At 36.8% G+C, this 27,001-nt stretch overlaps 1 protein-coding gene across 1 annotated transcript in view; it reads right to left on the bottom strand.

Annotated features, from left to right (window-relative positions):
* MALRD1 (MAM and LDL receptor class A domain containing 1) overlaps nt 1–27,001 on the bottom strand; it is a 573,786-nt gene that overhangs the window by 95,144 nt on the left and 451,641 nt on the right. Inside the window, exons 35-37 of the mRNA XM_055545367.1 lie at nt 21,252–21,515; nt 10,343–10,468; nt 2,588–2,654 (exon numbers count right to left, since the gene is read on the bottom strand). Coding sequence (XP_055401342.1) covers nt 2,588–2,654; nt 10,343–10,468; nt 21,252–21,515 — 457 coding nt within the window. The remainder of the gene's footprint in view (nt 1–2,587; nt 2,655–10,342; nt 10,469–21,251; nt 21,516–27,001) is intronic.

Here is a 27,001-nt window from a genome sequence, read left to right as displayed (position 1 = left end):
AACTGTATTCTAGAGCTGTCTTCATTTAACCTTATATCCAAAAATGAATACCTGTATGTGACAAATGAACTGGATTCTAAATTTAACTGGAAATGAATCTGGCACTAAGTGCCATCAGAAATAATTTACGTTGTTATTTGGCATTACAGAAAGACACATTATGCTTAAAATAAGGAAATGTACAAAAATAAGTCAAAGGATGGGTATTGCAAGATAACTGTGAAACAAAATACTTAAGAACCAAACAACTAGTAATAGGATTAATGGGGTTAATTACATGATGACAAGCCCATATATTGAATACTATATACTACACAGTATAAAACAGTGGCATAGTAATAATAATGGGTAGCATTCCTAGAATGTCTTATGTGTCAGGCTTTGTGCAGAATGTCTTACGTATATTAACCCCTTTAAATCTCTTAACGGCTCTAGGAGGCTCTATGAGTGCACTTATTTTCTCCATTTTAACAAAGAAGAAGCTGAAACAGTCAGATTAATGGATTCACCCAATAATACACAACCAGTAAGTGGTAGATCTAGAGCTATGTTGACTGATGTGGAAGAACAGCATGATTTTTCATGAAAAGATTACAAATAAAACACACATACACAGTACAAAGTGTATTGTAAAGTGTAATTCACATTTCTGTAAGAAATAAATGTGTGCTTGTGTGTGTGTGTGAAAAGAAAGCCATGTGGATATAAGCCATACTACTCAAGAGGAGGATTTAGGTGTTGGGATTTCTACTTTTGCCTCATACACTATTTTATGCTTTTAAAAAACTTTATTACAATACACGTGTCACTTCTGAAGTTCACCATTTAAAGAAATAAAAATTTGAATGAAAAGGCTACCATATTATACTACGAAAAAAATGTTTAAAAGTCGTATTTTTCACCCCTATGGAGCAGATAGCCCTCAGACCAGTTGTTTATATTGATGGTAATTAGAGTTAGCTAGCTATTTGAAAAGTATTATTTATTATGAAAAGTAACATAATAAAATACTTCATTGGCTTTCCAAGTCAGTGAATTGCTTTATATTGCATTGACCAAAAACTTCATGCGGGTTTTTTTCCATAAGATCTTGTGAAAAATCTGAACAAAGTTTTGGGCCAACTCAATACATTTTGCTGCATAAATTTCCTTTCTTTAGTCTAGCTCTCTCTCAATCCTCTTGTCATATCTTCTCCCCCCACATCAGAGTTTCCTCACTTGAGAGAAACAAGTTTCAAACATCACCATCTGGATTTCAATTTTTAAAGTTTATTTAAGTACACGAGGATGTTGCCAAGAACGTAAAAGTCTTTGCTTGCTCAGCTGAGACTAACTACATTTGGGAGCTTTTGTGTAACCATCAGGGTTAGAAAAGAGAAAAACTGGAACCTCCTTATTGTAAACAGTTGACACTAAACATTACCCACTCAGCTGATGATCAATAAATATTTATGCCATCATTCTCAATTTCTTCCACAAGATTTTTAGAAATTAGTAATATGTATCCTGTATTTCCACGAAGTCATAATTTGTAGAAAACTAATTTCCATGGAAACTGATACAGGGAAAAGTATAATTTTGCTAAGATGTTGTGAGTTAAATTATGGAGTGAATCTGAGAGTCAAAAACTTTTGAGAAACACATTAATATTGCTGTTTCAACAATGTTAAAATAGTGTAGTATTTCATCATAAAATTTTTTGTTGTTCTCCTTGGTAGACATGTTTGCTTTCTTATAAAGTGATAAATGAATTTTTCTAAAATATGAATGTTGACTCAGAAGGATATAAGAATTTAAACAACTATTAATGAGTTTTTCCAGATATTAATGCTTTTGTGTGCTTTGTTATGACTTGAATGTCAACCTGAAACCATTTCTCTAATAAGCAAAGTAATATATACACTGGTCTGTTAGAATAAAAAATCATAAACACAAATATAATGGAATATGCATCATTTCCTTTAGAATTTATGAAACTGTTTTGCATGATATTCCCGAAAGGGTGAGAGACAGAAATTTAAGCCATCTTTGATAGGCAATATAAATAATTCCCAGAAGAAATCACAAGAACTGTTTTGATTATTTTTGCTTTAACTATGCAAATGTATTCCTTATCTGTACCTTAACTTTATCTACTCATAAACATCCATTGAATAAACCAGAAAAAGGTTTTACTTATGAGTTAATTTCATTCTTGTCTTGTTAGAAAAGAAAAATATAGAACATGAAATAAAAAGGGAGATAGGAAATACAGACACTAAGTTTATCTGAAATAGGATGATACCTATATGAAATCTTTTTATAACCTGATATAAAAATTAAAAACAAGAAATAATGAATATTATTAAAATTATATATCCCATACAATATAAAATGAATGTTGAGAGATATAAAATCATGTGAAATCATTGATATTTTCCTAAATATCAAATTCTCACACTCAAACGGATAAATATTAATACTGCCATTATTCACTGTTTTTACCTTAATAACCACATGTTCATTATGTTCTCTTAGATCAGCCTCAAGAAAAACAAGATGACTATAATAAATGTTTAAAAAAATTTAAAAAGGCAATTATTCTTACCGACACACTGGACCGTTTTTCTCCAGCACACAAGTCCCACCATTTCTGCAGTAACCTCTTGGACACTCTAAAAAGAAGCAACCCAAAACCCACAGTTAATTATAAATATTACCAGGAAGAAGGAAGACATATTACTATTAATCAAGACATTAAATCTAATCATGGAGAATAAATTGCTTCCTACCATCTAAAAGCACAAGAATTTGTTTAGGCTACTTTCCTGTACTCCCAAATTTGTTCAATGCTCCCCACGGCTCTGGATGTGTTCATTCCTTATACATGCCCCATGCTTGGTCCTAAGACTTTCTTTCCCCATAGATTAGGTACAATCTACTTATTTAGAAGGTCTGTATGACATCTTTGTGATTATACTGAAACATTTTCTATACTGAAACATTTCTTCAGTTCCACACACCAGTCACTATATCATGGCAGATGAATGCTTCGCATGGGTGACTGTCATTTTGATAAAGTGTCACTCGTACGCAGACTCTTGTCCTGCCCTCCATATTTGTGACAGATGTCAACACAGCTCAAATGGATCCTCACCCCCCTGAACCTGCTTAGTTTGCAGCTTGTATCATTCCTGAGTTCTAGGTTAGCATGAACATTTATTTTCAAAGATGGTTTGTTTATAAGTTAAAAAGAAGCTAAATAGTTTCATGAAGAAGTGGTTAGTGTTGCTCTCCCAAATACACTACGATGTGTAAGACAGGTAGCTAGTGGGAGGCTTCTGTATAGCAGAGCTTTAGCCCGGTGTGCTCTGTGATAACCTAGAGGGACGGGCTGGGGGCTGGGGGTGGGAGACTCAGGGGGATATATGTATGCATAATAGCTGATTCACATTGCTGTCCAGCCGAAACTAATACAACAGTGTAAAGCAATTATACTCCAATAAAAAAAGAAGTGGTTAGTGATTTCAGCTCTTTCCTTTACACAGTCTCCTTGTATTGTCACTACACAATCCCGATCCATTGCAACTTGCCCATTTCCCTACTCACATAGCTGTTAAGGCTGAGGGTACTGGAGCCAGACCACCTGAGTTGAAATCTCAGCTCAGCCTATTAGCTGTGTGATTCAGAGCAAGGTAGTTAATCTCTCTGTGCCTCAGGTTTATCTCTGTTAAACAGGGTTAATAATAGTACCTATCCCATAGGGCTGTTGAGAATGTTAATAGAACATCAGGATCATAATATGTGTTTAAGAAATGTTGATCTAAAAATTATATAGGCACAGCCTCTGCTCTCATTGACCTTCCGGCTTCATAGAGGATGTAAAAAGTTACTAGGGAATTAAAATATGGCATTAAAAGTAATCTACTTTGTAATGAATGTAACAAGGGTAATGGGGACACCAAGGAGAGAACCTAAGTCAAATTTGACCAATAAGGAAAAGCTCCAGAAGAGCTTTTATTTGGATAGGGGTGTGTGTGTGTGCGTGTGTGTGTGTGTGTGTGTGTAGGTAAACATAAAGACACAATGGTCTGAGAAGAGATTGTGATGTATTTGAGAAACTGAGGGATGTTCCACCAGACTGGGTCGTTGATAATACAAAGTATGAGAAAAGGTCATAGACACACAGGGACCAGATCATCTGGGCTCAGTGAGTTTAAACTTTATCCTAGGAAGCTACGATCTTAAGAAGGGAAGTGGTGTGGCTTATGCTTTAGAAAGATAATTCTGGCTACAGAGTTTACAGTCAACAGAAGGGCGAAGGCGAAAAATCTGGGTGTATGTCACAATCCAGGAATGCCTGAATGAAAGAGATGGAATGGAAACATTCAGAGTTGTGGGAATTTATGAGGTATTTAAATATTGGGACTGAAACATTTTGGGAAAGTCAAGGATGATATTCAAATTTCTGACTGGGCTACTTATTAATTGATGCCTTGATTCCTTGAGTTGTGGAATTTATGGGGAAGGAAGATTTTAAAGGGAACAATGATGCTGTGTTTTAGGTGCCTAGTTCAGTTCAGTTCAGTTGCTCAGTCGTGTCTGACTCTTAGCAACCCCATGAACTGCACCACACCAGGCCTCCCTGTCCATCACCATCTCCCGGAGTTCACTCAAACTCACATCCATTGAGTCGGTGATGCCACCCAGCCATCTTATCCTCTGTCTTCCCCTTTTGCTCCTGCCCCCAATCCCTCCCAGCATCAGAAGGGACATCCAAATGGAAGTATTCAGTGGGCATTTTTGTAGGTCTGAAGAAAGGTGAAATATTAACACAGACAAAGAAACCATTTACTTGGGCAGAGGAAGGTTGATGTTCGTGAGGCATAGCAGAAAAGTAAAGAGGAGAAACAGAGACATTATGTAGGTATTATCCATTGAAGGAAACCGTGAGTCTAAAGAGTCAGATTGTCAGGTCAGTCACTGAAAGTCCAGAAGGGGCTGGTAGAGGCATTAGAAAAGAGGGAAACAGGGAAGAAGAAAGTTCACCTTCTGGGAACAAACTTGAAATATACCAGTGTTGGGTATACATTTAATTTCAAAACTTTCCAGTGTTTTGCTTTTCCAGGGGTATATTTCCTGTCTTGCCTTCCCCACATCCTCCTATGTAACTTCAAGAGGAAAGTGCAGGGCTGGAAATGAGCATAAAGAGCTGCCCTCCTCAGGCATTAAAGGCAGACTTGACTGAACAGAGCAGATGTGAAATTTCCTTCATAAATAAGAAATTAGCTGGTCTGACTAAAAACACCCTATCAATTTGATAGAGAATAAATAGATATATACCTTGTTAGATTAACCATTTTATTATTATTATTTTTTGTCTTAGGTACAATTTTAATCTTACTCAAGTAAGAGCTGTGTTTTAATAGTAAAAAAATAGAATGTCTGATACTCCACAGTGTCAACATATAATACACAGCTGCAGATTTTTTTCTAGAGTTATTACAATTTGCTTTGACGCTTACTTTACATCAGAATGACTTTGTGGGAATCTAAATACGTATTTTCTTGCACAAGAGAGTGGAGTACAGCAGAAAGAACACAGGCATCGGCTGCAATACAGAGTGAATTCCCGTGTCTGGGTGAACAAAGATTTCTAGATTATTTCTGCGAGAAGTTTTTCTAACTTTTGGCCTTAAAACCAAGTTCTTTATAAAGATAATGGGCAGAAACAGTACAAGCAATTTCATCTTTAATTTATTCAAAACAATTTACAGCAGAGAGAAGAGAGTGAAATGGGGAAAGACATGGACACCAGATAGTAATGAAGATACAAAAAATATTTAGTAGATAAATGAATAGTTGGGAGCTAGAAATCCATAAGCTGGATGTTAGAATTAGCAACACAAATATCTCACTGCCTTGTACCCTCTTGAGTTGTTTACCATAACCATGTGTCTGGAAGCCTATACAACTCACTGTTAACTATGTGGAAATACCATTCTGGAAAGGATTCACATTCAGTCTCACTCTCACATATGACGTTGGATAAGCAGAAAACACATATAAGTTGGATAAGTGATGAGTACAAAAACAAAAGTAACTTTTAAGCTTAAATCTAAATAATCTGCAATTAGGCACACACACAAATATATATTTATATAAAATATTTTTACACATATATATTTATAAAATATGCTTATATATCTTTATATAATATTTGGGCTTCCCTGTTGGCTCAGCTGGTAGAGAACCCACCTGTCATGTGGGAGACCTGGGTTCAACCCCTGGGTTGGGAAGATTCCTTGGAGACCCACTCCAGTATTCTGGCCTGGAGAATTCCATGGACTGTATAGCCCATGGGGTTACAAAGAGTGAGACATGACTGACTTTAACTTTCACTTTTCACTTTATATAATATTTATATATAATATAATCATATGTCTTTATATTTCATTTATATATTTTTTTCCCTTCTCAGTTGCATGGAAACTAGAGTAGTGATGACTATTCTATGGTGGACTATAGGCAAGACTGACAATCACGTGAGTCCTGGTTTTCCCTCTGTGATACATGACTTAGTTAATGATTTATGTATTGTTGGATTAGGTATTTCAGGTATAAAGTTCTTCATGTTTAAAATGAAGATGACCTTCTTTTATAGGACTTCTGGGAGGATAAATTGCAAGGACTGATGCTGAAGTTCCAATACTTTGGCCAACTGATGCGAAGAACTGACTCATTGGAAAGGACCCTGACGCTGGGAAAGATTGAAAGCAGGAGGAGAAGGGGATGACAGAGGATGAGATGGTTGGATGGCATCACTGACTCAATGGATGTAAGTTCAAGAAAACTCCAGGAGTTGGTGATGGACAGAGAAGCCTGGTGTGCTGCAGTCCATGGGATCACAAAGAGTTGGACATGACTGAGTGACTGAACTGAACATTTTTATAGCAGTGAATGGTATGAATGAAGTATTAAATGATTGCTCTCATCCATTTCTCCATATTTGGTGTTTTTTTTTTTTTAATGATACAATTTATTTCTTTATTTGGCTCTCCTGGGTCTTAGTACTCTTGCCTGGAAAATCCCATGGATGGAGAAGTCTGGTGGGCTGCAGTCCATGGGGTCGCTAAGAATCAGACACAACTGAGCGACTTCCCTTTCACTTTTCACTTTCATGCACTGGAGAAGGAAATGACAACCCACTCCAGTGTTCTTGCCTGGAGAATCCCAGGGACGGCGGAGCCTGGTGGGCTGCCGTCTCTGGGGTAGCACAGAGTCGGACACGACTGAGCGACTTAGCAGCCTGGGTCTTAGTTGCCACACGCAGGATCTTCAATCTTCATTGCAGCATGCCGGATCCTTAATTGGGGCATGTGGGATCTAGTTCCCCAACTAGGAATCAAACCTGAGTCCTCTGCTTTGGGAGCATGGAGTCTTGGCCGCTGGACCACAAGGGAAGTCCTATTTGGGGGTTCTTTGAGTTTACCATGGAACTTAATTTCTATTACCACTGCTCTCTCCAAATTCTCTTATTTTCCTTCTATCATCAAGATCACCATCTCACTACCGTTTACAGAAGACCTGCTCTATCAGAGACGTACAGCAAGAGTCCCAAGAATTGTACTGATGTTACTTCATTTAATCCTCACAGCATTAAGTGGTATATCCTTATATCGCATACTTATCTTCTTCTTCTTCTTTTTTTTTTTTTTTACAGAGGAAGAAACTGGTTAATAGTATAACTTGTTTAAGTTAACAGCAAGGGAACACCAGATGTTTAACTAAATCTTGGTCCTCTAGTTCTAAATCCTGTTAGTCTAAAAATGTCAAATAATTTGTTGTTCAGTTTAGAATTTCTACCACCCCTTGTGTTTCTTGATATTATGTGATATTTAGGCACTGCCATGGATTAAACATACATATACACAGCACACTGTATGTAGTTTCAGAAGCTCTATAGATTATAAGAGTTCACCAGAAAATTGTGCAGCAAACTAAATTCCTAGTGGGCAGAGACTTCTCTTTATCTTGAAATCCCAGCTCAGGGACAGCAGGGGGATTAAGTGCATTTCAGAAACTTGAAAAAGCTTCACAAGTACTTGTATGAGACATTTTTGTGTTATGTTTTGGTTTGGTTTTCAGAACCTCTGAAACTTTATTAAGCTATAGTATTATTATTGTTGTTCAAATATTAAATTAATACTATCTCGTCTGATAATTGTATGTTTTGTGTGCCTTTCCCTAATTCTCCTTTAAATAATGATTATCATAATTACAGTATCACTTTAACATAATCTTTAGTAACTCTACTACTGCAAATGACTGGAAAAAGACTTTCAATGTAAATTAACTCAGACATATTCTGTTTAATAATTTTCTGTTGCCTAAGCAACCAAAACTTGAAAATAATATTCCTTTTTAGTGTAACTTGGGAACAAATAGGACTCATTGAAATATACTTAACCTGCAACACTCATGGAGTGCCTGAGCTTGATGTTCTGGTTAATGACTTAAACCTTGAGGTGAGGGAAGACCAGCTGCTCACCATCTGTTGTGTGACCACTGGGAGAATTATTGGATGCTGTAAGATTGGGCTCATAAAAGTCTATGAAATGCTGACCTTAAGAGAATATGATGTTTGAAAAGAGGAAGGTATAATATGCATGGACACATTTTAGCATGGATGAGGTATAAAGGCATTCTTAAAAACAGAAACATTAACTTTATCATATTTGATTGACAAGCTAAAAGGCATAAAAATATAAATAAGAGAATACATAATATGGATCTTTTTTATGAAAACTGTTTCACTAGTTCTTTATTTCATTCTAACCCAACAGCTGTGGCAATATGACCTATACTTTGTAAATGAACTAAGTGAATTGCTGAGTGACTGAAATGACAGACAACAAAAATGTGTACTATAATATTATCTACAGATTGTCCATCATACAGTATGAATGACAGGTCTTCTGTTTTCCTGACCGTATTTTAAAAGACAGAATATGTCAAAGTAGACAGTGAACTGAAACATGTTGCAACATACTTGTTCTCAGATAGGACTATCTTGAAAAAAAATCTCTGTTTTATACAGATAAATATGAGTACTGGACATAAGTGCTGTATCTTCATAAGTTCAAAGAATGGACTTATTTCATTAATACCATTCTTACTCTCTTCAGAGAATAAGAACACTTCCTTTTGGATATCTGATCTGATGTATAAGCATGCCTAGTAGAGATATAAAGTCAAAGAGCATTCATCTTTGCATATTTCATGGGATCAGATTTGCCCACTTCTTGATTTCCCTTCGTGCTCATAAAATTCAGTGCTGTGCAAGAACTCATTTTTAGCAGCATAAAAAATATTTTTGCACTATGATTTAATTTTAAATATCTTGCCTTTGTTGCTTATCTCATAATGTTTTTCTATCTTGAAAGATACAAAGAATATATTCTGTCCTAGTTTTGATATGAAATATCCCTGGTTTATTTATAAAATGTGATTGAATATATCTTTTATCACCAGTTCATATTATCTTTTAGTTGTGACATTTACATTGCCACTATCTTTTATTTTACATATCCCTGCATGAAATAAAAATTCAGTTACTCAGGAGAGATGTTAACAATATGCTACAACAAATTAGAGGCTATTAAAGCAGTTTTGATAAAAGTATAATCACAAAAACACATTATCAGTTCCTAAAAATATTCTGGGGTCAGAAGAAAGAAAAATGTTTAAAAGCTAGTCTGAAGTTTCATAAATTGATTTTTAAGCATGACTAGATCATGAAAATAGGGAGTTCTTAGGAAGAGGTGAGAAAAATGCACAATTAAAGGGTTCAGGATGGGGAACACATGTATACCTGTGGCGGATTCATTTTGATATTTGGCAAAACTAATACAGTTATGTAAAGTTTAAAAATAAAATAAAATAAAAAAAATAAAAAATAAAATAAAAAATTAAAAAAAATGCACAATTAAAAATATTAATAACATATTAGATTATGTAGGGGTTATATAAGATTAGATTACGTAGGGTTATTATAGAAACTAGCAATTTGCATAGAGGAGATTATTAAATTCTAATAATGTAAGATATATTAAATTAAAATTGTTTGATTTTTATTTTGTGAACGTTTTAAAATAGAGTATGCATGAGTTCATTGTATTATATATTGTGCATTTCTATAAATGTAGCAAAATAACATTAACATTCTTCCTGCCACTAAGCCAATAACAGAAATGTAATTATCCTGTTTGCCGTTATTTAGAATTTCAAGTTTTAATATTTTTATTGTGCACAGGTGAAGTTACTGACTCATATTGCAAAGAATATTTCAATGGATAGTTACCTAAGCAGCTGGATTCATCAGGTTGGAAATCCATGCAGTCAGCAAAACCATCACAGCGCTTGTGCAGTGGGATACAGCTGTTAGAAGAGGAGCATGCCAAAGCTCCATGAGAACAGCTCTCATCGGCTGAAGAAAAGAACAATAATAATCAGTTAAAAAATGGGTTTCTTCTAATAATATAAGCCAATTTGTTTTATCCTTCATTTCTCGAGCCTTATTATTTTTAAAATTTTTAAGAATCTATTCTGTATTGGAGTACAGTCGATTGTGGTAGTAACAGGTGAATAGCATGGGGACTCAGCCGTCCATATTCCTATATCCATTCTCCCTCACAGTCCCCTCGCCTCCAGGCTGCCACAGATTACTGATCCGAGTTCCTTGTTGTAGCCTTATTTTTAAACTATAGAGTTCTTAATGAAGAAAACGTCAGTTCACTAAAATGTCCTCAAAAACCTGTCAATACAATCATCGTCCAGCTGTGTGCATCATGTAGTATTATTCATGTATGTATGTATAAAATGTTTTGTGTATGTTTTATGGTCTGAACTGATGTTAGACTAGTCAACTTTAATATCAAGGCATATCTCTGTTTGTTCTTCTGTTGCTCCCCTAACATCTCTACATTATGTGCTATTGAATTAGCAGAGACTGTAACTTGTTTGAATGTTCATCCATTTCCATCTGGGTCATCAGCCATGGGTAGTCACTGGATATCTGCTAGATCCAGGTGATGGTGAAGGTCACTGCAGCCCAAGGTACTGTGACTACATGCCTTGATAGCACTGTCAATGCATGATGTAGGTATTTCACTACTTCCAGGGTCTCCTGCTGGCTTGATTTCAAGGGGCAAGCGTAAGTCTTGTGTGTAAGACTTTGGCTATTTCAGAAAACTGCCTTTATGGATGCCCATCAAGACTCCTGACAGCTCAATGGCAATCTAGCCCTGCAAAGTACTTGACCTTCCTCAGATGCTACTCTTAGTCCTGTAACTGTATTCTTGTATCCCTTATATGAATATTTTAACACAAAGCTGCTGCCAAAAATTTATAAAAGACTGATCTATGAAATACTTCTACTAGAATAAAGACAATTAAGCTCAAATTTTTCAAGCTAAATTGATAGCTTCAGAATACTCAGGAGTAAATTTCCCCATGTATGGGTCTTGCACAGATTTTGTCAGTTATGTCACAATTTTTCTTTTTTAAGTATATTTATGGGTTGGAAGGAGTTGTTTATTTGAATCGTAGGTTATTGATCAAAGGTTATTGACAAGTTTAGTTTGAGAACTGCCTATCACCATTTAATGTCAAGTAGGACATAAAAATGTTTTTAAGAGTATATATTTTCATTGACTAAAACTGCTGGATCTGAAAAATTCAAGTGATACTCTTCATTGAGTGATTCTTCCTGCTAGAACATTAATTCCCGCCAGTAAATAATATTGAGCTGCCTTATTGTAAGTAAGACATTATAATACTTTGAGCTTCCACTGGTAAGTGCAGGAAAGAGATTTTGAAAACAGTAATCAAAACATATGGAGCAACAAAATGAAGATAACAATATAAGAATGATTAATGTTTCAAAGTAAATATGGGAAATGTCATAAGGCCAGACTTAGCTAGAAAAGCATTGGTATAGGTAAATATGACAGAAACAAGAGATTCCTTTAGTATAGGGAAGTCTGTAAAGGGGGAAAGTAGGAATAGAGTCTTGAGATATTCTTTACATTTTAATTTACATTTTGATGCTTTCAGAGAAAATCCATTTAGCAGAGTGGGAATCAAATCTACAGATTGGGAATCAATACCTTTGATATTGGAACAGTAAGTAAAGCAGTTTGCCTAGGCTGGAGAATTTCTGTGAAGAGGTATGAGAGACAAATCTAAAACCAAAGGCTGAAACCAGACTGTAGAAATGGCTAAAGTGCTAGGAGAAAAAGCTAGGGAAAAAGCTCTTTAAGCTTTTCCAAAGGGTAAAATAATTTTAGGATATACATTGACAAGATAAATAATATTCCAAACCAAGCAAACTAAGAAACAGAATAATTTTCCAACTCTTATAAGATGAAGAGATGTTTGTAAAACTTAAAAAAAAAAAAAAAAAGGATTGTGTCTCTAGAGCCCACAAGCCACACTTACTGAAGCACACATGCCTACAGCCTGTGCTCCACAAGAGAAGCTGCCACAATGAAAGGTCAGTTCACGGCAACTGGAGAGTAGACCACTAGCAAGAAGACCCAGAGCAAACCAAAATAAGTTTAAAATATGAACGTGTGACTAAAAACATGCATCAATATATCCATGTATATATGTATATGACAAAGGTCCCCATGGTCAAAGCTATGGTTTTGCCGGTAGTCATGTACGGATGCTAGAGTTGAACCACAAAGACGACTGAGAGCTGACGAATTGATGCTTTCAAACTGTGGTGCTGGAGAAGATACTTGAGAGACCCTTGGACTGCAAGCAGATCAAATAGTCAATTCTAAAGGAAATCAACCCTGAAGATTCATTGGAAGGACTGATGCTGAAGCTCCAATACTTTGGCCACCTAATGCGAAGAGCTGACTCATTGGAAAAGACCCTGATGCTGGGAAAGATTGAGGGCAGGAGGAGAAGTGGGGGACAGATGATTAGATGGTTGGATAGCATCATTGACTCAATGGACATGAGACTAAGCAAACTCTGCGAGATTGTGAAGGACAGAAAAACCTGGTGTGCTGCCATTCATGGCGTCTCAAAAAGTCAGACACAACCGAGCAACTGAACAACAGCAATGTACGCATATGCATTATATCATTGTTTTGCATTGCTAGGAGCTGAGAGATCATACAAGAGGACAGATTTAAGGTTTTAAATAATGTGTTGAAATCTGTATACAAAGATGATGGTGCTTTTCTACTTGTAGAGCATTATTTTGGACCCTTCTTATCTCAGAAACACTAATCCAATTCATATTCCTTAACCCAATTTTCAGTATGACTGAGAGCTTAGTTTCAAGTTTATTGTACAATGAAAAGTTCTAACTTTAAATGATATAAATGTTCAACCATAGCCCAAGTAACATTGAAAGACATAAAATACATATAAGAAAACACATGGTTTCAATTTGTAGAAAATTTTACTCTTTTCTTTTTATAGAAAATTTACAGTTTAGATAATTTAAAATTGGCCTTTCACTTAATGAAATTAGAAACTAAAATCTTAGTTTCTATGATATGTTAAATGATATAATATTAAAGTTAATGAATACTTATTAAAATTGGGTTTTAAAAGTAGGTGGAAAACCTACTTTTACATATGTGATGAATACTTATCGACATCTACACAGCAAAAGACTGAAAGCAGGAAAACAAATGGAATCATTACTTTCTTTTTATCCATTATTAATATACGGGTCAGGAAGCAACAGTTAGAACTGGACACGGAACAACAGACTGGTTCCAAATAGGAAAAGGAGTACGTCAAGGCTGTATATTGTCACCTTGCTTATTTAACTTATATGCAAATACATCATGAGAAACGCTGGGCTGGACGAAGCACAAGCTGGAATCAAGATTGCTGGGAGAAATATCAATAACCTCAGATATGCAGATGACACCACCCTTATGGCAGAAAGTGAAGAGGACCTAAAATGCCTCTTGATGAAAGTGAAAGAGGAGAGTGAAAAAGTTGGCTTAAAATTCAACATTCAGAAAACTAAGATCATGGCATCTGGTCCCATTGCTTCATGGCAAGTAGATGGGGAAACAGTGGAAACAGGGTCAGACTTTATTTTTTAGGCTCCAAAATCACTGTAGATGGTGATTGCAGTCATGAAATTAAAAGACACTTACTCCTTGGAAGGAAAGTTATGACCAACCTAGATAGCATATTCAAAAGCAGAGACATTACTTTGCCAACAAAGGTCCGTCTGGTCAAGGCTATGGTTTTTCCAGTAGTCATGTATGGATGTGAGAGTTGGACTGTGAAGAAGGCTGAGCGCCGAAGAATTGATGCTGTTGAACTGTGGTGTTGGAGAAGACTCTTGAGAGTCCCTTGTACTGCAAGGAGATCCAACCATTCTGAAGGAGATCAGCCCTGGGATTTCTTTGGAAGGAATGATGCTAAAGCTGAAACTCCAGTACTTTGGCCACCTCATGCGAAGAGTTGACTCATTGGAAAAGACTCTGATGCTGGGAGGGATTGAGGGCAGGAGGAGAAGGGGACGACAGAGGATGAGATGGCTGGATGGCATCACTGACTCGATGGACGTGAGTTTGAGTGAACTCCGGGAGTTGGTGATGGACAGGGAGGCCTGGTGTGCTGCGATTCATGGGGTTGCAAAGAGTCAGACACGACTGAGCAACTGAACTGAATTGAACTGAACTGATACATAGATCCTCTCCTCCTTGAACCTCCCTCCCACTCAGCCCTCTATCTCCATCCTACCCTTTAGGTCATCACAGAGCATCAAGCTGAGCTCCCGGTATTACACAGCAGCTTACTACTAGCTAGCTATTTTACACAAGGTAGGTTGGGAGGGATTGGGGGCAGGAGGAGAAGGGGACGACAGAGGATGAGATGGCTGGATGGCATCACTGACTCGATGGACGTGAGTTTGAGTGAACTCCGGGAGTTGGTGATGGACAGGGAGGTCTGGTGTGCTGCGATTCATGGGGTCGCAAAGAGTCGGACACGACTGAGAGACTGAACTGAACTGAATATACATACAACAAAACATTTTCCAAAATTAGTCCAAATAAGCTATAAATAAAATTTATAGGAAAATCAGGTTTCAAAATGTTTCCTTGGATAATATCAACTTTTGCCACATTCTCTTTCAAACATTATGGTTTCGTAGCTATAAAAATACTTATTTCAATCTGTCATCACCCTAGAGGTTGATACTCTTTCTAACCAAAATAAGTATCACAGTGCATTTTATGGCTTTTAGCTCATTCACTTAGGTAGATGATACATCAAAAATAAACAGCTGATGAATGATGGCTCACCAAAGTTACATCTGTAAAGTAATATGCCTTTTGAAGATTATACCTGCTACATAAGAAATATACACAGAAGTAAAGCATATATGACTACGGCTGTGTATCTATTTACTATTAAAATGAAAGGTCATATATGTAGCAGATTAACATTTCCAACATTAGAGGAGCTACGGTTTTGTGCCACGAGAATGAAGGCGACAAGCCCTTCAAGGCAGACACACGCCTAGCATGAAGCAGGATGGATATGTACTTTGTCCCTGAACAAAACCAATCAGTACTCTTATTAAAATATCTAAGCAGCTTAAATAATTTTAATAAAACTATAAAGACAATTTAATGTGGAAAGGATAATAATGCTTATATTATTCAATTTGCCACATTAATTCATTTAATTCTTGAATACCTCTGTAAAACAGACTTAACCACTATGATTTTCATGTTGAATAAACTGAGGAACACCTTTGTAAGAAGCTGTCAAATACAAAGGGTAATCTTTATACATAGGGTGCTGAGATCATAGCTAACAAATTGAAAGTGAAAGCCACTCAGTTGTGTCACACTCTTTGTGACCCCATGAACTATACAGTCCATGGAATTCTCCAGGCCAGAATTCTGGAGACGGTAATCTTTCCCTCCTCCAGGGGATCTTCCCAACCCAGGGATTGAACCCAGGTCTCCTCCATTGCAGGTGGATTCTTTACCAGCTGAGTCACAATGGAAGCCCAAGAATACTGGAGTGAGGAGCCTATCCCTTCTCCAGGGATCTTCCTGACCCAGGAATCGAACCGGGATCTCCTCACTGCAGGTGGATTCTTTACCAACTGAGCTATCAAAGAAACAACAAATTCAAAGGCCCCAATAAAACTGTTGATAAAGGTTGGTCTACAAGTCTTAGGAGCACAACCCCACTCCTAATTTTCAGAAGTGGCACTTAACTTCATAAAATACATCAACTACTTCTGGAACATAAATAAAAAAGTTGTGTGTGCTCAGTTGCTCAGCCGTGGCCAACCTTTTACAACCCTGTGGACTGTAGTCTGCCAGGCTCCTCTGTCCGTGGGATTTTCCAGGCAAAAATATTTAAGTGGGTTGCCATGCCCTCCTCCAGAGGATCTTCCCAACCCAGAGATTGAACCCGCACCTCTTGCATTTCCTTCATTGGCAGGTGGATCCTTTACCACTAGCGTCACCTGGGAAGCCCATCAATTAAAGTTAGATAGCAGTAAAACTATTCACCTCCCCATCTACTGGTCACAGTTATCTCTCTTATTGATAGAGAGCATCCATGTGCCTCTCTTGATCCATCTCCATCCTCTCTCCTTGTTCTGGGCCCCAGGAGGCAGAACATCTTTCTTTATCTTTTGCTTTGATTGGATTTGATTGATGGGTACCACCAGTGGGAGGTTAATGCAGAGGAAGAGACTGTGAGATTACCAATGGTTAGCTGCTCCCATTACAAATGCCACATCCTTTATCAAATAGCTCTCCTTGATTCTAGATTCAAACAACTGTTCCCTCCTCTCTCATCCTTTGTTCTATGGGTGACAAAAGACCTCCTTGTGGTTTTCCTATGCATATTACTTCCCTAATAAATAATTCCTTTATTAAAATAGTCTAAAATTGCACAATATCAACATGCCATCTATTTCTTGTCAGGACACTGACTGATACATCTGATGAAATAAAAATCTTCATGATGAACAGATTTCTATCAGAGGAATATCAATGAGAAGAATGTTTCTAGTTTGGGGTTATTTTCCCATATCATTAAACCATACTTATTTTTTTCCACTTACTTTAATAAATTGGATATTTTTGGTCAAACAAAAGTATCACTAATATACGTGACACTTCTATAAAAAATATGTTATCATTGGAAATACATGGTTAAATATGAATTATTTTTAAATGTTGGACTCACCATATGCTCTGTTTAAGCATTCTGATCACTAAACATGTATTTTTGTAAAAATAAAAGACTTTTAAATATCAATTGGTATAGATTTTCCTGTATAAAATTTCAAACTTTTCAGAATTCTGTTCCGAAAATGCTTAAAAACATGCAAGTCTCACAAAACAAACAATCAACCAAACCTCTTATTTTGTCCTATATTCCAGTCTCAATGCCACCTTCTTGAAGGGGTTTTCTGGCTTCCCTCTATGATTTCTCATCTTCTCCACAAAAGGCTGATGGCACAATTCTGTCCTCCCACTCCACAGGGTGTTACCTCTCCAGGATCACAGCAACTACTTTAGCTTTTTCCCAGTCTAAAAATTTTCAGTACTAATTTTATGTGATCTCACAGAAACATCTGAACCTGTGCATACCCTCTGATACATAGATTTCTACCTTTGATTTAAGATCATCATTCTCTTTTGGTTGCCCTCCTATGTCTATGACCACATCTCCCTGTCTTTTGATTTGTTTTTAAAACTATCCTTTAGATGTTCCTTAGGATTCTGTCTACCCCCTTATCTTTTTCCTCTATTATCTCATTTACAGCCACAGTCTGAATCATTGTATGCTAATAGCTTTGTATTTTTATGTATCTTCCTTGAGCTCATTCCTGAGCTCCACACACCCATTTCAAAACATATTCTGAATGTTTCCATGTGGGTATGCCAGAGATAACATAAATAAAACATGTTTAAAGGTGAAGCCACTTTCTTACCCTAAGAGGTCCTTCTCTTCCTATTTTTCCCAGCTCAAGAAATGGCAGATTAGCTGTCTTGTTGCCTAGATCAGAAATTTGGAAACTATTATTGATTTCGTTCTCCTGCTCTTCACTTGAATATCTCTTAAATCTATTCATACTCTGCACCATACCATTAACCTAATCAACCTCTTACTATTTCATGTGTGACATCTCCTAACCAAGCACCCATCCTCATTCCAATCCATTCCATGTACCACTTAAACACTTATCACTGGCATGATAGGGTGGACTCTTCAAGACCTAGTCCCTACTTATCTCTCCCAACTTATTTCTATGTTTTTCACCATAGACTCTAGTTATATGAAACATTCTTCGATCAAACAATTTCTCCTCTATTCTTGGAACATTCTCACTGGAATCAAACATTTCAAATTGCCTAATGACTATCTGTCTTTCCAAATTTGGCTCTGCAATCACTTTTCATGTTAAAATTTAGACACTCTGGCACCATAATTAGGGAGTACCCTATGTTATTCAATAACACTTTGGTTATCTCTCAGAGAACTTACCACATGGTATCCCAACTATCATTTACTACTCTCCTTCACTAATATAGAATGTATCTAACAACCTGAGCTTGTATTGAGTCATGTCCATTGGATCATCAATGCCCAATACAATGTGTGGCATAAATTACATCCTTAAGGTCCGTCTAGTCAAGGCTATGGTTTTTCCAGTAGTCATGTATGGATGTGAGTTGGACTGTGAAGAAAGCTGAGTGCCGAAGAATTGATGCTTTTGAACTGTGGTGTTGGAGAAGACTCTTGCGAGTCCCTTGGACTACAAGGAGATCCAACCAGTCCATCCTAAAGGAGACCAGTCCTGGGTGTTCATTGCAAGGATTGATGTTCAAGCTGAAGCGCCAATACTTTGGCCACCTGATGCGAAGAGCTGACTCATTGGAAAAGACCCTGATGCTGGGAAAGATTGAGGGCAGGAGGAGAGGGGGACGACAGAGGAAGAGATGGTTGGATGGCATCACTGACTCTCAATGGACATGGATTTGGGTGGACTCCAGGAGTTGGTGATGGACAGGGAGGCCTGGCATGCTGAGGTTTATGGGGTCACAAAGAGTCGGACACAACTGAGCAACTGAACTGAACTGAATGAAGGTTTGTGAATGAATGAATGGCAGTTTATAAAATACCATTCTAAATAAAAAAAGAGCCCATAAAAAAAAGAAAAACTGTTATGCTTTCAATTGTTTAGTAAATTGTCACCATCAGATGACAATCCTGTAATTATTACTCTAGCATTTTGTCCACAATATATTTTCATGCAATTTTCCCTACAGAGCCATAACTCAATAAATATTTTGGAGATGGAGAAGAGCAATCTTTCACAGTACCATCTGTTCCTAATGTACACTTATTTCCCTTTAGGAGCAGAATTCCATATATTACTATCTCATCAAATACCAATTTTCTAACATATGTCTAAAAGTATAAGAATACAGTACCTTCCTATGCTTCTCTTTAAATAGCACTGTTATTTGAAGTCAAATACCATATGACTGTATTGAGCTAAATCTGATTTCTTTTTTATTTTTACTTTTTTAAATTTGGCCAAGCCACGAGGCTTGTGGGATCTTAGTTCCCCAACCAGGGATGGAAACTGCACCTATAGGAGTGAAAGTGCCCATTAATAATCACTGGACCACCAGGGAATTCCTTAACTTAATCTGATTTCTAACAGCCAAATTCCATTAGAGCCTTGATCAGAACAGGGATAAGTATCTTGGCTTCCTCTTCCTCATTTGCCTCTATTTGCCTCTTACTTGCCTCTAAGACAATATTATATGACCTCACAAACTGACTTTACTATAGAAAGAATATACATGTAGGAAATAACAGGGAAATAGAAAGCCAAGGAGAAGAGATTCACTGATTTAAAGCTAAAACCTTTAAACAAACAAACAAACAAACAAAAAAACATACAAAAACTGTCTTACTTTACTTCATTCATCTTCATGCCTTTTGCAATAGATATCATAATTCTGGATGCTCACGCAAAATGGGGCACTGAAATAGCCTTCTATTTTTTTTCCAATACCCTCATCTTACAATTGCATTCCAAACTTAACTGCTCCAGAAAAAGTGGCCACTAACATAAGGCTTATGGAGCTCTATCACTGCAGCTCATATACAGTGTGATATAACATGAAACCAGACAAAAAATAATTAAATAAAATGCTAGTGGTGCCTTGACTCCACCATGATTATGTGCTCACATTAGAGATTTGTGTAATTTGTGTAATTACTTAATTAACACTAAAGAAAGAAGTTGATGAATGCAGGACTGAGAATTTTACATGCATTCTCTCCAATTCTTATAGCTCTGTAAGGCAGGCATAACATGGGTGGTGAGACTGACTCAAATGACTTTCCCCAAATTGTACAGGTAGTAAGTGATGAAGATGAGGTCAAACCAGATGTCCCACTGATTTACTCTGGCATTAACTTTAAAAAAATTTTTTTATTTGTTTATGGCTGTGCTAGGCCTTTGTTGCTGCACGTGGACTTTCTCGAGTTGTGGCGAGTGGGGGCTACTCTCTAGTTGTGCGTGGGCTTCTCCTCACCACGCCTCCTTTTGTTACAGAGCATGGGATCCAGAGCACAGGCTCAGTAGCTACGGTACACAGACTTAGTTGCTCTGTGGCATGTGGAATCTTCCTCGACCAGGGATGGAACCCATGTCTCTTGCATTGGCAGGTAGCTTTTTTATCTATTGTATCACCAGGGAAATCCTGCATTAACTCTTACTGACATAACATCTATCAAGGTCCAGGTCTAAACTCTAATTACATTTATTCACTAAAATGGATATTTCCCCACTTGCTTGTGCCATCTTCATGAACATTTTTAAGGGGAAGAAATTATAATTACATGTCTTTAATCCATCCCCACACACATTTTAAAAACTAATGGATCTGTAAGAGCATCCCCTATATGAATGATTCAGATGCAACTATAAAAAGGAGATTAGACACATCTAACAGAGATTAGTATGACTACAAACAAAATGTTTCCAAAAATGCTACGCAAGGACTGTACACTTTGTTCAGCAACATAGCACAAACAACTTTGTTATTGATGATATGATCATGCTAAGACTCTAGAGAACTTTGTTTTATGTGTCAAGCTCTCTCTATCATTTCCAAACAGCATTTCTTCCCTGGAACACTGAATGAATGAAAATAACTCACAGCAGCCAGATTCGTCTTCATTAAAGTAGCAGTCAGGCACTCCATCACAAAGCAGGAGGGACGGGATACACTCATGGGTAGAGCACTGGAATTCTGTTTGACCACAGAGCTGGGGAAGGGGGCTGATGGGACAATCCATTTCATCAGATCCATCTGCGCAGTCTTCCTGTCCATTACATTTCCCTGCAAGAGGGACACACTGGACAGCGTAGATACAAGAAAACCAGTCAGCTCCACACAGTGACGGCTGTACTGTGACAAGACCTGCAAAAGAGCAAGTCATCTTCACATTAGGGGAGTTAGCTCTCTGTCCAGTGCTGAAACACTGTAAGATATTTTCAGTGAAACATTTAGCTAATTTAACTGTTAATTTTCTATTAGGAATAATAAGCACTCTAACATAACAGTCCAACATGATTACAGAATTTAACCTCAGAAACATTTTTAAAAAGGGCATCATTACTGTTAAAAAATGACACTTTCCAATTAAAGAGGAAATTGTGATTCATATTCTTAAATTCAACCATCAGATTTTCTTGGAGGAGTAAAAACACTTTTATATGGTAAGTTAGGCTCTTTGAAGGGTTACATTAATAATTTTAGCATTTAAGGAAATTGGCAGTATGTCCTTATTAACTGTTTCTCAGTGACTTCAGCTTGGGGAATTTGGCTCCTGAGAACTTGGGGAGGACTGAGTCACAGAATTGAGGGCTGATATGGTTTTGTCACACTATTCTTCACCCTTCAATAAAAGTACAATATGTGCAGTCGTGTCAGAAGTAGAGATGAAAGCATAGCTTAAGCCAAGATATCACACTAGTGAGACTCTTCAAGATAATGTGATTCATAGCCAACAATCCCATTTTATATATAAGGATACTGAGGCTCATAAAATTTTAGTGTCCAAAGACACAATGTAAGTTTAATGAAGTTTTATCATATGAAACTATTCCACAGCAACGGTTTGAATCAACACTTAAAGCATGAGAGAAGAGTGCCGACTTGCTGCTATTCCTAGAGGTCAGAGAGTATCTGTGAATATACAGGATTGCACTAATCTGCTGGAACATTATTCTTGGAGCAGTCCTTATACTTATCATTTCTGGGACATATGATAATGGGCTAATCAGTATTTTAGGGGGAAAAAATAGCATGTAATGGGGATTGGGAATTCCCTGGGGGTCCAGTGGTAAAGACTTCACCTTCCAATATAAGGCATGTGGATTTGATCCCTGATCAAGGAACTAAGATCCCACATGCCTTGTGGTCAAAAAACCAAAATATAAAACAGAAGCAATAAAGTAACATGGACAATAAAGACTTTAAAAATGGTGGATGTCAAAAAAAATTTCTTAAAAAAAGGAAATAATGGGAACCAGTTCAGAAATACCTTTTTTTTGTGTGTTTGTTACATTTTAAAACTATTATTTATGGATTTTGTAAGAATGATTTGTTTTAAACATAAGAATGGTGGTGTGAATTCATTTTAGAAATGAAATCTAAAAGTTTCTCTCCCACTCAGTAGTGGTGATATACTCAGAACATATTTAAATTTGAACCCTGTGATGAAAGTCATGAGGGAATTTTTGTTCATAAGAATAAGCATGTTTAAGTGGAGAGGGAAACATGTATGACTCTTAGATGTTTGTATCATGTTTTTATTTAATTATCAGTGCATACAACTGCAGTGTTCCAATGGAAACATTCTGAATGAAAACTTAGAAAGTAAATTGTATTTAAATTTTTATAAATATATATATATAGCATATATATCTTTTGATATTTAACCATGGTCAAATGAATAATTTCTCTTCATTCTTTTTATTAATCTCACATTGCAGGAATGGCAGGCAGCCTTACTTTCATTTTTTTTCTCAAACATTTTATGGACTAAACTTTTATCTTTATAAACTTCCCTCAAGGTAGAACCTCAGCTCAAGGTTGAAAAGGCTGGATAAACTTTTTGCATGTGAAGAAAACCTAGAACTAATACTAGTAATTAACCTATTACTTAGTTAAGCTATAAATCTTTTCGGAAAAAACACGAGGGAAGTAATTTTCTGTATTTCACAAGCTTCTTGACTTATTCAAAATGAAGTATGTGTGCTTTCCTTTATATTTTTGCTTAGATAAGATATGCACAAATAAACTTCTCTCTTGTTTGGAGGCAGCAATTCTGTTAAGTTCTAGAATCATTTCTATCAAAAGATACTCAAACTCACTTGATCTAAGTCCTTCTTTACAGGAAACCTGGTAGGCTTGTATTGTCTCCTGTGGATTCTGTCTTGTATTGTCCAGATTTTTCTTGCAAGGTCAAGGCCCTCATTCCCCCAACTGCTGAGAGGTTACCAGATGATAGCGCACAGCTGTCTACCTCTAGCATCTTCCCTGTAAAGTCACACACCCTTGCAGAGGCTGTTCCTGGCAGAATTTCCAATTGTCACAGTTGACCAGTGGCACTGGAAGGTTGATTATGGGGGAGACAGGTATACGCAAACTCTCTGTAATTTTCACCTCATTTTGCTGTGAACCAAAAACTGTTTTAAGAAATAAACTCTGTGTGTACATCTCAGCACCAATATCCCTCAAATCTGTATTCTAGCCTATAACTCATGTTTGATATTTTTCTTTTCAAATTTTCTGTGTTTTAGTTTCTCTAAGTTCCTTTTAAAATCCAGCATTTAAAATTCACTGTATTTAAGTAAGTGTATTTAAGTAAGTGTACCATTGGTCAAGCCACGTGGTCCATTTCTTCCCATGCCCAGTGAGCTGCTTAGTCAGTTGTTTAAAACCAACAGAATTGAGGTGTAAGGCCAGTGAATGTACAAGAGAAATGGCACTATTTCAGTCCTAATCCAACTTTGCCTCCTTGAACATGGACGTGATTGTTCATTAAATGTGAGTTACTTTGAGAGAATGTAGCACAATCAGAAAAGGCAATGGATGACTTACAAGCTGGAATCAAGATTGCCAGAAAAATATCAACAACCTCAGATATGCAGATGATACCACTCTAATGGCACAAAAGTGAAGAGGAATTAAAGAGCCCCAATTGGAAAAGATCCTGATGCTGGGAAAGATTGAGGGCAGGAGGAGAAGGAGGTGACTGAGGATGAGATGGCTAGACAGCATCACTAACTCAATGGACATGAATTTGAGCAAACTCCAGGAGATGGCAGAGGACAGGGAAGGCTGGCATGCTGTAGTCCACGGGGTTGCAAAGAGTTGGGCATGGATGAGCAACTGAACAACAAAAGCACAACCAGAGCAAAATAAAACCGACATCCAGAAAGTCAACTGAAATATACCTCAAAGAGTAAAGTGAGAATAGGAAGGATGAAAGGTAAGAAAGAGAAATTGAGGGACATCAGAAATGTTGGTGACGGTGACAGGGGCAGAGAGAGAAAGTGGAAAGAAAGACAGTGCAAGAAAATGTGGATTCATTTTAACAATGTGATTCAGCCTTTAACTTACAGGTGTTCTTCTTATTGCTGTTTAGCCAACACTTCTCAAGCTGTATCTGAGAAGGGGAATTGTGAAGACCTGATACTGTGAAGACTTAGTACAATTGTACACACATACACTCACACACATATTATATCATCTTAGCTTTAGGGGCATGTTTCTCAAATAGATCACAAGTCTAAAGTGGGGTTCAAAAACCAAGGGTATCCCACATTGTGGTTTGCAACTGATTCACAGTCCATGAGGTCGCAAAGAGTTGGACACAATTGAGCGAATTTTACTACTCTTTGCAGGCTGGAGCTGATTGAAGGCATTGTTAACTAACTTTTGCATTCCCAGGAATCAAAGACATTCCTCTCATTACCACATTCCACTTTATATTGTGCTATGCAGACAGGTACAATTTCTAACATTATGGATATTTCTTTGTTCTCCTAAAATGATGCTCAGTGTCATTGTTCACTTAGTTCGGGTAGTAGCTGAAATACCTTTTTTTAGAGCAATAAACATTATAGACAATATAAAGCAAAAACATTTCATACTGATGATTTACAGTGAAATACAATGTAGCATTCTCATGAATTTCATGTAAATTCAATAAAAGTCTAAAAGTGCCCAAGGAAAATCTCATGGATTTTGATCTTTATGATTAATATGTTTAGTGAAAGCAAAATTGATTGCCTGTTTTGAAGGGAAGGAAAAAATATGCGCAGGGAACTTTAGTTTTAAAGAGCAGGAATTAAGCTTTTGTCAAATCCTGCCATAGTCAATGACATAAATGGTAAAATGCTTATTGTAAAATATGATAGCCAGTTATAAATTGGTAATTCTTTGTCTTTGGCCAATACTTCATTAACAACATTCAAAAATGTTACAGGAAGCTACAAGAGGGGAAGCAGATGATAAACTTTTAACTTGAATTCTGCAGAACTCTTGATTTCAGATCATTTTGAATTAAAATTTAATTTTTATATCTTTGCAAATCACTTCATAAAGTATAAAAATATTTCTTGTTCAATACTTAGCTTTAATGTGGAGTCATAAAAGAATCATTTTTATCTTTTTATATCATTTCAATATTTAATAGTTTAAATATTCCTAGAAAGATGGAATGTGACTTCAGGTTGAACTAAAGAAGATAGAAGAGCCTGACATAAACAGAGCAGTATGGGGAGCACTGGAGTGGGTGATGAATCAGGAGAACTTGGGTGGGTGGTTAGAAAGGCTATACAGAAATGTCAAAAGTCTAACACAGTAAACAAAAATAAAGGAAATTTAAAAATTTGTAAAAGGTGAGTCCAAAGTTTTGAGTTGACCAAAAAGTCTGTTCAGGTTTTTCCATAACATCATATGAAAAATCTGAACAAATTTTTTGGCCAACCCAATAGAAGCTGCTAAGTATTTGAAAAGAGATGCCATATGGAAAGTGATAATTATTTTCAGAGTGAATGGTAGAGCTAGCAAAAGCTAAGGCTAAAATAAAGATAGAAGAATACTAGAAATTAAATTTGTTTTACATTTGAGAAGAGACCACATATCTACATGACACAGAAATCAAGAAAAAGAGTAACAATGATTGAAATTGAAAAAGATAGAAGAGACAAGTTCAAAAGTGATACAGACATACAGATATGCACAGACATACAGATGGCAACTGCAGCCATTAAATTAAAAGATGCTTGCTCCTTGGAAGAAAAGCTATGACAAACTTACACAGCCTATTAAAAAGCAGATACATTACTTTACCAACAAAGGTCCATCTAGTCAAAGCTATGGTTTTTCCAGTAGTCATATATGGATGTGAGAGTTGGATTATAAAGAAAGCTGAGTGCCGAAGAATTGATGCTTTTGAACTGTGGTGTTGGAAAAGACTCTTGAGAGTCACTTGGACTGCAAGGAGATCCAACCAGTCCATCCTAAAGGAAATCAGTCCTGAGTATTCATTGGAATGATTGATGCTGAAGCTGAAGCTCCAATACTTTGGCCACCTAATGTGAAGAACTGATTCATGGGAAAAGATGCTGATGCTGGGAAAGATTGAAGGCAGGAGGAGAAGGGGACGACAGAGGATGAGATGGTTGGATGGCATCACCGATGCACATGAATTTGAGCAAGCTCCAGGTGTTGGTGATGGGAGGCCTGGTGTGCTACAGTCCATGGGGTTGCAAAGAGTCAGACATGACTGAGCGACTATACTGAACTGAACAGATTAGCACTGATAAATGCATATATGTACTTTTGTGTAACAACTGTGTGTATGGATATATGTGCACATGCACTACACC

The sequence above is a fragment of the Bubalus kerabau genome, chromosome 13 (assembly GCF_029407905.1).
Source record: "Bubalus kerabau isolate K-KA32 ecotype Philippines breed swamp buffalo chromosome 13, PCC_UOA_SB_1v2, whole genome shotgun sequence".
In the NCBI taxonomy this organism is placed as follows: domain Eukaryota; kingdom Metazoa; phylum Chordata; class Mammalia; order Artiodactyla; family Bovidae; genus Bubalus; species Bubalus kerabau.
The sequence above is the reverse complement of the archived record's forward strand: the minus strand, read 5'-3'. Positions and strand labels throughout refer to the sequence as shown.